Source organism: Oncorhynchus gorbuscha, linkage group LG04, assembly GCF_021184085.1.
Source record: "Oncorhynchus gorbuscha isolate QuinsamMale2020 ecotype Even-year linkage group LG04, OgorEven_v1.0, whole genome shotgun sequence".
In the NCBI taxonomy this organism is placed as follows: Eukaryota; Metazoa; Chordata; class Actinopteri; order Salmoniformes; family Salmonidae; genus Oncorhynchus; species Oncorhynchus gorbuscha.
Genome location: NC_060176.1, coordinates 5,003,351 through 5,017,727, shown reverse-complemented (window position 1 = coordinate 5,017,727; position 14,377 = coordinate 5,003,351). Strand labels below are relative to the sequence as shown.

Genomic DNA, 14,377 nt, shown 5'->3' with positions numbered 1-14,377 from the left:
GTCAACGTTTTCACTTTTCAGACATTCACATTAGTCAGGATACTTTAGTAATAATGAATGAATAATGCTACATCAATATAACAGCTGTAAAAATATAGCCTAATGATACAGAATAATATACATCATGTTTGTGACAGCTAAGCTACAGAGAGGTGTAGAAAGCTTGTGTTCTACTTACTCCTTGACTTTTCTCACGGATGATTTTGGCCTCCACTTCCCACTGGGGTCGTCCATCTAAAAAGACAAAAAGAGAGAGAAGACATAACAGATGAGTAAAACACATTGTAAGACTCCATTTTGACAGACGGCAAGATCCCAGCATTCCCACTCCAGGCTGGGCCTGGCGAGAGACAATGCATTCGGCCCGTTGTCTGCTTTTCAAATGATGTGTGAATTCATGGATACATGGCAGAATGGCACCCATGGGGATTCAGCATAGAGTCAACCCACCTCCTCCTCCTCCACAAACAGATGGAGTCAACAGACACATTTGACACAAAGGACTCCGTCATATCCTCCCCTAATTGAATTGCCAGCTCTTGGACTAATTCCTATGTCAATGAATCTGGGATGAAGGCAATTCTAGTATCTGTCAAATAGTTTTCAAATAGAAAACCAAGACCATTAAATCTAAAGATCATACAGTAATGCTGAGTTGAATAAGTCAAGTAGCTCAATGCACCTGACATGCAATACACTCCGGCCAAAGAACCTAATTATGAAGACAATCTATGATCATTGCACTATATTTCAGACCCATCTTTAAGTCTTGTGTAATATATCTTCTGGGTTACTTTCTATTTTCCTAATGATCATCATGTCAGTGTAAGACTCCCTGCCCCAGCAGACATGGCTCAATATGAACCACAGAAAAACTTCGGAAAGCAGCATTTCAATTGGTTCTGGCTGGGGGACCAGAAACATCTCAATGATGTCATCTTCATGGACACAAAAACTCTGTGGAGAGTATTTTTACAGCTATTAAAAAGTAATCAAAGTCTAAATATCCTGGTGTTTGTCTTGCCTGGTTAACATTATGGAGAGACGAGTGGAATAACTCTATTTATTTAAAATCCCTGCCTCCCTCCGCCAGTCGGTCCACCACGCGCTAGGCTACGTTGCGCTGCCAGAGTTCTGGCTGGCTTAGGAAAGGAAACATCCCCTTATTTTCCAGTTTTCCTCCTACAGATCTAATGATCTGGCCAGACATCTTAGGCACCCAGCCATTCAGAAAAACAGATGAGAGAATTATAACGGGCTGCTGCGGTTAAGGAGAAGTTACGATCATCACAACTACTAAATCAGATATGTATTCAGCTACTACTGCACAACTACTGCAGTCACGTAAGTAGCTACAACTTTTTTTTAATGTCATGATGCCACACTAACTTGCAATTAAAAATGGGTCTGTTTCATGCTGTTCATAACATATGGATCTGATTACATCTGACTGCACCTGTGTTACTTCTCCACTTAACCAAAGGGCTTCCCCAAAACAATCTGCCCTAATGCCTGCTGAAAGACTCCCCATCTTTACAATGGGATCTTATAGCTGTACTGTAGTTATAGGCCAAGTCCTGTACATCTACACTATTCTGCTTTTCCTTCCAAACGCCTCCCTTTCTAATAGCCATCTATAGTAGATGGCCCTTCTCTGATCTCCTCTTAACTGATAACTGTTGAGAGATAACATACTACTTTAGTTAGGAAGACCCTTGATCTCATCCTAACAGAGGCAGATGACAGTCTTTGCCCCAGTAATCCTGTGGTGCATTAGACTCTTCTATAGAGCTCAGTGGAGAGTCCACCATCCCACAGAATGAAACAGAACAGGTTTATGACATAAGCCACTTTAGGCTATTGTATCTCTACTGGAAGGTTCCTTCTCTTTTTGTGAAAGGGGGGCTCTAGCTACTCCTCTAGGTATCTGAGTCAGCTTTCTGGTAATGCCTGAATAATGACCTTGAGTGCCTTAGCTCTGTCTGACTTCAGCATACTGAGCGTATTTCTGCAGCACATGTTGACATTCAATAGGCAGGAGAGAGGAGGGAGAGGGCCCCACATGTACTGCCACCATCCTCCGCCCACCACTAAACAAGCTCCAACAGGAACCTACCTGATGACGAAGAGAAAACACATCCATCCACCCCTTCCTCTCAGAGAAAAAACATGTTCTATATACACCCCTCTCTCAGAGAGTTAAAAACATCCATCCACCCCTTCCTCTCAGATGTTCTATATACACCCCTCTCTCAGAGAGTTAAAAACATGTTCTATATACACCCCTCTCTCAGAGAGTTAAAAACATGTTCTATATACACCCCTCTCTCAGAGAGTTAAAAACATGTTCTATATACACCCCTCTCTCAGAGAGTTAAAAACATGAGAGTTAAAAACATGTTCTATATACACCCCTAGAGAGTTAAAAACATGTTCTATATACCCCCTCTCTCAGAGAGTTAAAAACATGTTCTATATACACCCCTCTCTCAGAGAGTTAAAAACATGTTCTATATACACCCCTCTCTCAGAGAGTTAAAAACATGTTCTATATACACCCCTCTCTCAGAGAGTTAAAAACATGTTCTATATACACCCCTCTCTCAGAGAGTTAAAAACATGTTCTATATACACCCCTCTCTCAGAGAGTTAAAAACATGTTCTATATACAGAGTTAAAAACATGTTCTATATACACCCCTCTCTCAGAGAGTTAAAAACATGTTCTATATACACCCCTCTCTCAGAGAGTTAAAAACATGTTCTATATACACCCTCTCTCAGAGAGTTAAAAACATGTTCTATTAAAAACATACACCCCTCTCTCAGAGAGTTAAAAACATGTTCTATATACACCCCTCTCTCAGAGAGTTAAAAACATGTTCTATATACACCCCTCTCTCAGAGAGTTAAAAACATGTTCTATATACACCCCTCTCTCAGAGAGTTAAAAACATGTTCTATATACACCCCTCTCTCAGAGAGTTAAAAACATGTTCTATATACACCCCTCTCTCAGAGAGTTAAAAACATGTTCTATATACACCCCTCTCTCAGAGAGTTAAAAACATGTTCTATATACACCCCTCTCTCAGAGAGTTAAAAACATGTTCTATATACACCCCTCTCTCAGAGAGTTAAAAACATGTTCTATATACACCCCTCTCTCAGAGAGTTAAAAACATGTTCTATATACACCCCTCTCTCAGAGAGTTAAAAACATGTTCTATATACACCCCTCTCTCAGAGAGTTAAAACATGTTCTATATACACCCCTCTCTCAGAGAGTTAAAAACATGTTCTATATACACCCCTCTCTCAGAGAGTTAAAAACATGTTCTATATACACCCCTCTCTCAGAGAGTTAAAAACATGTTCTATATACACCCCTCTCTCAGAGAGTTAAAAACATGTTCTATATACACCCCTCTCTCAGAGAGTTAAAAACATGTTCTATATACACCCCTCTCTCAGAGAGTTAAAAACATGTTCTATATACACCCCTCTCTCAGAGAGTTAAAAACATGTTCTATATACACCCCTCTCTCAGAGAGTTAAAAACATGTTCTATATACACCCCTCTCTCAGAGAGTTAAAAACATGTTCTATATACACCCCTCTCTCAGAGAGTTAAAAACATGTTCTATATACACCCCTCTCTCAGAGAGTTAAAAACATGTTCTATATACACCCCTCTCTCAGAGAGTTAAAAACATGTTCTATATACACCCCTCTCTCAGAGAGTTAAAAACATGTTCTACCCCTCTCTCAGAGAGTTATTCTACACCCCTCTCTCAGAGAGTTAAAAACATGTTCTATATACACCCCTCTCTCAGAGAGTTAAAAACATGTTCTATATACACCCCTCTCTCAGAGAGTTAAAAACATGTTCTATATACACCCCTCTCTCAGAGAGTTAAAAACATGTTCTATATACACCCCTCTCTCAGAGAGTTAAAAACATGTTCTATATACACCCCTCTCTCAGAGAGTTAAAAACATGTTCTATATACACCCCTCTCTCAGAGAGTTAAAAACATGTTCTATATACACCCCTCTCTCAGAGAGTTAAAAACATGTTCTATATACACCCCTCTCTCAGAGAGTTAAAAACATGTTCTATATACACCCCTCTCTCAGAGAGTTAAAAACATGTTCTATATACACCCTCTCTCAGAGAGTTAAAAACATGTTCTATATACACCCCTCTCTCAGAGAGTTAAAAACATGTTCTATATACACCCCTCTCTCAGAGAGTTAAAAACATGTTCTATATACACCCCTCTCTCAGAGAGTTAAAAACATGTTCTATATACACCCTCTCAGAGAGTTAAAAACTCAGAGAGTTAAAAACATGTTCTATATACACCCCTCTCTCAGAGAGTTAAAAACATGTTCTATATACACCCCTCTCTCAGAGAGTTAAAAACATGTTCTATATACACCCCTCTCTCAGAGAGTTAAAAACATGTTCTATATACACCCCTCTCTCAGAGAGTTAAAAACATGTTCTATATACACCCCTCTCTCAGAGAGTTAAAAACATGTTCTATATACACCCCTCTCTCAGAGAGTTAAAAACATGTTCTATATACACCCCTCTCTCAGAGAGTTAAAAACATGTTCTATATACACCCCTCTCTCAGAGAGTTAAAAACATGTTCTATATACACCCCTCTCTCAGAGAGTTAAAAACATGTTCTATATACACCCTCTCTCAGAGAGTTAAAAACATGTTCTATATACACCCCTCTCTCAGAGAGTTAAAAACATGTTCTATATACACCCCTCTCTCAGAGAGTTAAAAACATGTTCTATATACACCCCTCTCTCAGAGAGTTAAAAACATGTTCTATATACACCCCTCTCTCAGAGAGTTAAAAACACATCCATGTGTTATGATATCTACCAAAACAATGAGGGCTATTCAGACAGCTAGAATAACTGTAGCTTGTAGACCTTTTGTAAGGAAGAAAGGAAAAACACTGATGCCTGGTGTGTTAAATGCAATTTCAATTCAACCACAGTTTTTTTTACATCATTCTCCACTCGCCTTCTGCCCTCATCAAGGCCCTACAGTAGTCTTACAGTAGAGTCAGTCAGTAGAGTCAGTCAGTAGTCAGTCAGTACAGTAGAGCCAGTAATCCAATATAGTCAGTACAGTACAGTCAGTCAGTCAGTAAGTAAGCCAGTAGAGTCAGTAAGCCAGTATAGTCAGTACAGTCAGTCAGTCAGTCAGTCAGTCAGTCAGTCAGTCAATAAGCCAGTAGCCAGCAAGTCAGTAGAGCCAGTACAGTACAGTCAGGCAGTAAGCCAGTAGAGTCAGTAAGCCAGTATAGCCAGTACAGTACAGTACAGTCAGTCAGTAAGCCAGTAGAGTCGGTAAGCCAGTATAGTCAGTACAGTACAGTACAGTACAGTCAGTCAGTAAGCCAGTAGAGTCAGTAGGCCAAAATAGTCTGTCAGTATAGTCAGTACAGTCAGTCAGTAAGCCAGTATAGTCAGTAAGCCAGTATAGTTAGTACAGTACAGTACAGTCAGTAAGCCAGTAGAGTCAGTAAGTCAGTAAGCCAGTAGAGTCAGTAAGTCAGTAGAGCCAGTAGTCAGTACAGTACAGTCAGTCAGTAAGCCAGTAGAGTCAGTATAGTCAGTACAGTACAGTCAGTCAGTAAGCCAGTATAGTCAGTACAGTACAGTCAGTCAGTAAGCCAGTAGGCCAAAATAGTCAGTCAGTATAGTCAGTACAGTCAGTCAGTAAGCCAGTATAGTTAGTACAATACAGTACAGTACAGTGCAGTCAGTCAGTCAGTAAGCCAGTAGAGTCAGTAAGCCAGTGTAGTCAGTACAGTTACTGTATAGTCAGTCAGTAAGCCAGTAGAGTCAGTAAGCCAGTATAGTCAGTACAGTACAGTCAGTCAGTAAGCCAGTAGAGTCAGTAGGCCAAAATAGTCAGTCAGTATAGTCAGTACAGTCAGTCAGTAAGCCAGTATAGTCAGTAAGCCAGTAGAGCCAGTAAGCCAGTATAGTCAGCACAGTACAGTACAGTCAGTAAGCCGGTAGAGTCAGTAAGCCAGTGAAGTCAGTACAGTACAGTCAGTCAGTAAGCCAGTGTAGTCAGTACAGTTACTGTATAGTCAGTCAGTAAGCCAGTAGAGTCAGTAAGCCAGTATAGTCAGTACAGTACAGTCAGTCAGTAAGCCAGTAGAGTCAGTAGGCCAAAATAGTCAGTCAGTATAGTCAGTACAGTCAGTCAGTAAGCCAGTAGAGTCAGTATAGTCAGTACAGTACAGTCAGTCAGTATGCCAGTAGAGTCAGTATAGTCAGTACAGTACAGTCAGTCAGTAAGCCAGTAGAGTCAGTATAGTCAGTACAGTACAGTCAGTCAGTAAGCCAGTATAGTCAGTACAGTACAGTCAGTCAGTAAGCCAGTAGGCCAAAATAGTCAGTCAGTATAGTCAGTACAGTCAGTCAGTAAGCCAGTATAGTTAGTACAATACAGTACAGTACAGTGCAGTCAGTCAGTCAGTAAGCCAGTAGAGTCAGTAAGCCAGTGTAGTCAGTACAGTTACTGTATAGTCAGTCAGTAAGCCAGTAGAGTCAGTAAGCCAGTATAGTCAGTACAGTACAGTCAGTCAGTAAGCCAGTAGAGTCAGTAGGCCAAAATAGTCAGTCAGTATAGTCAGTACAGTCAGTCAGTAAGCCAGTATAGTCAGTAAGCCAGTAGAGCCAGTAAGCCAGTATAGTCAGCACAGTACAGTACAGTCAGTAAGCCGGTAGAGTCAGTAAGCCAGTGAAGTCAGTACAGTACAGTCAGTCAGTAAGCCAGTGTAGTCAGTACAGTTACTGTATAGTCAGTCAGTAAGCCAGTAGAGTCAGTAAGCCAGTATAGTCAGTACAGTACAGTCAGTCAGTAAGCCAGTAGAGTCAGTAGGCCAAAATAGTCAGTCAGTATAGTCAGTACAGTCAGTCAGTAAGCCAGTATAGTCAGTAAGCCAGTAGAGCCAGTAAGCCAGTATAGTCAGCACAGTACAGTACAGTCAGTAAGCCGGTAGAGTCAGTAAGCCAGTGAAGTCAGTACAGTCAGTCAGTAAGCCAGTAGGCCAAAATAGTCAGTCAGTAAAGTCAGTCAGTAAGCCAGTAGTCAGTACAGTCAGTCAGTAAGCCAGTAGGCCAAAATAGTCAGTCAGTAAAGTCAGTCATTAAGCCAGTATAGTCAGTACAGTCAGTCAGTAAGCCAGTAGAGTCAGTAAGCCAGTATAATTCAGTAGGCCAAAATAGTCAGTCAGTATAGTCAGTCATTCCATCTAGAGGTCCTTTTCCTCTGTTTGATGAGGTTCACTCTGGTCAAATAATATATTTTTGTTGCATTTTTCATATTCCCCTTCCTCTGAGCCAAACTGCTCCCTCCCTCCCACAGAGCAGGTAATAAAGTGATAGAAGTCAGCACGAAGCCAATGGATGTGATCCTGTTTCATCTGGACAGAGGGAAAGGACCTTTCTGCTTTTCCTAGCATTAGGAGGTGATGAGCGAACGAGCCAAAGACCAGACCTCACACTGACAGACCTGCTGTAGCCAGATGGACCAGAGTCGCCTGCCTGCATCATTATGGCTCCCCTTCCTCAACTACCTCTCTCACTCCTCCCCTATCTGCAGTGCAGTCCAGTCCATTGACATAACTAACTGAAGCCCACAAAGAACTGGTAAACTGGATGAACACACACAACCAACTCACTAAAAGTCCTCCATTACTGCTTGTAATAAAAACAATATGGTCATTCAGCAAACATTTATTTTCAAAGTGACTTTTATCATCTTAAAAATGGGAATTAACAAGTCAAGAAGAGAGTCCAGTAGAGATTCCTGCATTTATTTGTATGCCCCAGGAAGACCCCATCCTACCCCCCCAGGAAGACTCCACCCTACCCCCGCATGAAGACCCCATCCTACCCCCCCACCTTCAGGAAGACTCCACCTTACCCCCCCATGAAGTCCCCATCCTACCCCCGCAGGAAGACTCCACCTTACCCCCCGCAGGAAGACCCACCTTACCCCCGCATGAAGACCCCATCCTACCCCCCAGGAAGACTCCACCTTACCCCCGCAGGAAGACTCCACCTTTCCCGCCCGCATGAAGACCCCATTCTACACCCCCAGGAAGACTCCACCTTACCCCCGCATGAAGACCCCATCCTACCCCCCCCCAGGAAGACTCCACCCTACCCCCGCATGAAGACCCCATCCTACCCCCCCGCAGGAAGACTCCACCTTACCCCCCGCATGAAGACCCCATTCTACCCCCCGCAGGAAGACTCCACCTTACCCCCCCATGAAGACCCCATCCTACCCCCCAGGAAGACTCCACCTTACCCCCGCAGGAAGACTCCACCTTTCCCCCCGCATGAAGACCCCATCCTACCCCCTCAGGAAGACTCCACCTTACCCCCCCGCATGAAGTCCCCATCCTACCCCCGCAGGAAGACTCCACCTTTCCCCCGCATGAAGTCCCCATCCTACCCCCGCAGGAAGACTCCACCTTTCCCCCCGCATGAAGTCCCCATCCTACCCCCCGCAGGAAGACTCCACCCAACCCCCCCCCCGCATGAAGTCCACATCCTACCCCATGCAGGAAGACTCCACCTTTCCCCCCCATCCCATGAAGACCCCATCCTACCCCCTCAGGAAGACTCCACCTTTCCCCCCCATAAAGTCCCCACCCTACCCCGCCTGCATGAAGTCCCCATCCTACTCCCCCAGGAAGACCTTATCCACCCCACCTACCCCCGCATGAAGTCCCCACCCCATCCTACCCCCGCAGGAAGACTCCACCTTTCCCCCCATGAAGAATCCTACCCCCAGGAAGACTCCACCCACCCCCACCCCCCGCATGAAGTCCCCATCCTACCCCCCGCAGGAAGACTCCACCTTTCCCCCCCGCATGAAGTCCCCATCCTACCCCCCGCAGGAAGACTCCACCTTTCCCCCCCGCATGGAAGACCCCATCCTCCACCTTTCCCCCCGCCGCATGAAGACCCCATCCTACCCCCTCAGGAAGACTCCACCTTTCCCCCCGCATAAAGTCCCCCTACCCCGCCTGCAGGAAGACCTTATCCACCACACCCCGCAAGACCCCATCCTACCCCCCCCAGGAAGACTCCACCCCCCCCCGCATGAAGTCCCCATCCTACTCCCCCAAGAAGACCCCATCCACCTCACCCCGCATGAAGTCGTCACCCTACCCCCGCATGAAGTCCCCACCCTACCACCCCGCATGAAGTCCCCACCCTACCCCCCCCCCGCATGAAGTCCCCACCCTACCCCCCCGCATGAAGTCCCCATCCTACCCCCGCAGGAAGACTCCACCCAACCCCCCACCCCGCATGAAGTCCACATCCTACCCCATGCAGGAAGACTCCACCTTTCCCCCCCGCATGAAGACCCCATCCTACCCCCTCAGGAAGACTCCACCTTTCCCCCCGCATAAAGTCCCCACCCTACCCCGCCTGCATGAAGTCCCCATCCTACTCCCCCAGGAAGACCTTATCCACCACACCCCGCATGAAGTCGTCACCCTACCCCTCATCCACCACCCCCATCCACCACACCCCGCATGAAGTCCCCACCCTACCCCCTGCAGGAAGACTCCACCCAACCCCCCCCCGCCGCATGAAGTCCACATCCTACCCCATGCAGGAAGACCCCATCCTACCCCCCCAGGAAGACTCCACCCTACCCCCCCGCATGAAGTCCCCATCCTACTCCCCCAAGAAGACCCCATCCACCTCACCCCGCATGAAGTCGTCACCCTACCCCCCGCATGAAGTCCCCACCCTACCACCCCGCATGAAGTCCCCACCCTACCCCCACCGCATGAAGTCCCCACCCTACCCCCCCGCATGAAGTCCCCACCCTACCCCCCCGCATGAAGTCCCCACCCTACCCCCCCCCATGAAGTCCCCACCCTACCTCCCGCATGAAGTCCCCACCTTACCCCCGCATGAAGTCCCCATCCTACCACCCCAGGAAGACTCCACCTTACCCCCCGCAGGAAGACTCCACCTTTCCCCCGCATGAAGACCCCATCCTACCCCCTCAGGAAGACTCCACCTTACCCCCCGCATGAAGTTCCCATCCTACCCCCCCGCAGGAAGACTCCACCTTTCCCCCCGCATGAAGTCCCCATCCTACCCCCGCAGGAAGACTCCACCCAACCCCCCACCCCGCATGAAGTCCCCACCCTACCCCCTGCAGGAAGACTCCACCCAACCCCGCATGAAGTCGTCACCCTACCCCTCATCCACCACCCCCCATCCACCACACCCCGCATGAAGTCGTCACCCTACCCCTCATCCACCACCCCCATCCACCACACCCCGCATGAAGTCCCCACCCTACCCCCTGCAGGAAGACTCCACCCAACCCCCCACCCCGCATGAAGTCCACATCCTATCCCATGCAGGAAGACCCCATCCTACCCCCCAGGAAGACTCCACCCTACCCCCCCGCATGAAGTCCCCATCCTACTCCCCCAAGAAGACCCCATCCACCACACCCCGCATGAAGTCCCAACCCTACCATCCCGCATGAAGTCCCCACCCTACCCCCCGCATGAAGTCCCCACCCTACCCCCCGCATGAAGTCCCCACCCTACCCCGCATGAAGTCCCCACCCTACCCCCCGCATGAAGTCCCCACCCTACCCCCCATGAAGTCCCCATCCTACTCCCCCAAGAAGACCCCATCCACCACACCCCACATGAAGTCCCCACCCTACCCCCCGCATGAAGACCCCACCCTACGCCCCGCATGAAGTCCCCACCCTACCCCCCCGCATGAAGTCCCCACCCTACCCCCGCATGAAGTCCCCACCCTACCCCCCCGCATGAAGTCCCACCCTACCCCCGCATGAAGTCCTGACCCTACCCCCCCGCATGAAGACCCCACCCTACCCCCGCATGAAGTCTTCACCCTACCCCCGCATGAAGACCCCACCCTACCCCCCATGAAGACCCCACCCTACCCCCCGCATGAAGTCCCCACCCTACCCCCCGCATGAAGTCCCCACCCTACCCCCCGCATGAAGTCCTCACCCTACCCCCGCATGAAGTCCCCACCCTACCCCGCATGAAGTCCCCACCCTACCCCCGCATGAAGTCCCCACCCTACCCCCGCATGAAGTCCCCATCCTACTCCCCCAAGAAGACCCCATCCACCACACCCCACATGAAGTCCCCACCCTACCCCCCATGAAGACCCCACCCTACCCCCGCATGAAGTCCCCACCCTACCCCCGCATGAAGTCCCCACCCTACCCCCGCATGAAGTCCCCACCCTACCCCCCCCCGCATGAAGTCCCCACCCTACCCCCCGCATGAAGTCCTGACCCTACCCCCCGCATGAAGACCCCACCCTACCCCCGCATGAAGTCTTCACCCTACCCCCGCATGAAGACCCCACCCTACCCCCCGCATGAAGTCCCCACCCTACCCCCCGCATGAAGTCCCCACCCTACCCCCCGCATGAAGTCCCCACCCTACCCCCCGTCCCCACCCTACCCCACGAAGTCCCCATCCTACTCCCCAAGAAGACCCCATCCACCACACCCCACATGAAGTCCCCACCCTACCCCCGCATGAAGTCCCCACCCTACCCCCGCATGAAGTCCTCACCCTACCCCCGCATGAAGACCCCACCCTACCCCCGCATGAAGTCCTCACCCTACCCCCTGCATGAAGAACCCACCCTACCCCCGCATGAAGACCCCACCCTACCCCCGCATGAAGTCCCCACCCTACCCCCCGCATGAAGACCCCACCCTACCCCCGCATGAAGTCCCCACCCTACCCCCGCATGAAGTCCTCACCCTACCCCCGCATGAAGACCCCACCCTACCCCCCGCATGAAGTCCTCACCCTACCCCCGCATGAAGACCCCACCCTACCCCCGCATGAAGTCCCCACCCTACCCCCGGCATGAAGACCCCACCCTACCCCCGCATGAAGTCCCCACCCTACCCCCGCATGAAGTCCTCACCCTACCCCCCGCATGAAGTCCCCACCCTACCCCCGCATGAAGACCCCACCCTACCCCCGCATGAAGTCCCCACCCTACCCCCGCATGAAGTCCCCACCCTACCCCCGCATGAAGTCCCCACCCTACCCCCGCATGAAGTCCTCACCCTACCCCCCCCGCATGTTGGCATGTTGTCCCCATCCTACTCCCCCTGGAAGACCCCATCCACCACACCCCGCATGAAGTCCTCACCCTACCCCCTGCAGGAAGACCCCTGGAATACCCCCCCTCCAACATTGCTGAAAAACATTATAGGGGAAACACTGACTAACTCACCACAATAAACTTGTCTTTCACGCTCAACGTGATTCCACTGTTTATGGAAGGAGGAGGTGGAAAACTCTGTCATTACTACTCTCTTCCTCTCCTCTCTTTATTCCATCCCTCCATCCACTCCCTCCAATCAGGCATGTTCTGCAATAAGCATCTGGATTAGCCTTGATGAGGGACAATTTACACAAACCAGATCATCATTATCTCTCTCTTTCCCCCATGATGAGACACATCATGTCTGCAGGGCCCAAGTTTCCTCCACTCCACTCCACTCCTAGGGTAAAGGTTTCCACTCAATTTCTCAAAATAATGTATCTTAGTCAATAAGTAACAGCCCCCCTTGACTCTCCTCCGTGTTTGAACTTGATTCAGTTTGGCCTCTTTCACAAAGCTATGGTGGGCAGGCAGGGACTGGTTCACAGAACGCTGTCACCCTTTCACAGTTTCCATCCTGGAGCCCGCCCATACTTGTGTTATATTATTGAAAGAGTTAGAGGAGGGAGAGTCTAAATAGTGGGTTGTAGTAAGTAAAGTTCAACCCAAGCGATTAATGAAGAGGTACAGTATGAGCAGAAGAACCGACCACACTCAGAGACTCTCTCTTCTTAAGTTAATACACTAAACAGGTCAGGACAGGGCTAAATATTAACACTGATAAGGACTAGACTGAGGAGTCAGGTGTAAGCAGTAGATTGTACTGTGTGAGTGTGTGATAACCTGTGTGTCAGTCAGTAGCAGTAGTCAGATATGCTACCCATCTTTCGCTTGGGACGGACAGAAGATCAGAAAAAAGAGATTGAGATCCATTTTAGTGGCTCTTGCTCTTGAGCTTTGTGTGTATTATAACTCATAATTCAGTAGTAACATTCCATGGATGACAGAAAAAGACATGTGCTTTAAATAGTAGAGCAGTGCTGGTGGGCGGGATAGCAGCATGGTATGGAACGCACCCCAGGGCTGTAGGAGGCATGGGACTGTTCTTTTTCCAGGTGTTTCTATCTAGTTAGGTCTGACTCTTCCTCCGCAGTCAGTAAATCAGCTATTGGAACCTGTTTGAACTCTGTGTTGCAAGAGGTGATTGGTGATGGTGACATTCTATCTAGAGGATGTTGAGAAGGGCCCTTACACTCCAGCTGTTTTCTGCAGAACAATGGTTACGCTAAGCTGGAGCTACAGTACCTAAAGTAACCCAGATCTTGGGTCAACTCACTGGATCCAAACTACAGAGTATTTGCTACTGTGGATATTCTGAACCAAACAGTATATATCTGATATAAAACCATTGTAGCAAGAGGACAATCTAAAAATAATCTCTCCTGATCCGTTGGACTGTTCGACCATGTGAATTATGAGTCAGCTTGTGGGTCAACAATATTTTATTTAACTTTTATTTTAACAGGGAAACACCATCGAGACCAACGTCTCTTTTACAAGGGAGCCCTGCATACTGTATACACAATTTACTAAATAAAGTCAAATACAATATAATACAAATAATAAAGAAAAACAATCACATTCCTCAGCAAGGATATCCCTAAGGATCTCCCCCTGTGTGTGAGACGCTGTGTGTACAAGTCTCTTACCAGGGCCCTTCTCCAGGAATATGACCTTTGATTCGGGGAAGAAGTTGGATCCTGTGATGACCATCTCCTCTCCCCCGCTGACCAGACAGCCGGTCAGACTGGCCTTCTCTACCTGGGGAAGCTCCTGGGCCGAACGCTGGGCTGGGAGGATAGAGGAGAGGAGAGGAGAGGGGTTTACATAGGCAGCAATGTACATATGAGAAAGATAGAAAGAGAGAAAAAGAGAGATGAGGGGGGGGGGTAAAGCAAGAGAAAAGGGCAGTATGTACAGTTGAAGTTGAAAGTTTACATACACCTTAGCCAAATACAATTAAACTCAGTTTTTCCACAATTACTGAAATTTAATCATAGTAAAAATGCCCTGTCTTAGGTCAGTTAGGATCACCACTTTATTTAAGAATGTGAAATGTCAGAATAATAGTAGAGATAATTATTTATTTCAGCTTCTATTTC

General features: G+C 48.3%; 1 protein-coding gene across 1 annotated transcript in view; it reads right to left on the bottom strand.

The window, feature by feature from the left end:
- Positions 1-14,377, bottom strand: part of LOC124033564 (nuclear factor of activated T-cells, cytoplasmic 3-like) — a 98,368-nt gene that overhangs the window by 17,295 nt on the left and 66,696 nt on the right. The window contains 2 exon segments of the mRNA XM_046345610.1: positions 179-234; positions 13,925-14,065. Of these exon segments, the coding sequence (XP_046201566.1) occupies positions 179-234; positions 13,925-14,065 (197 nt within the window).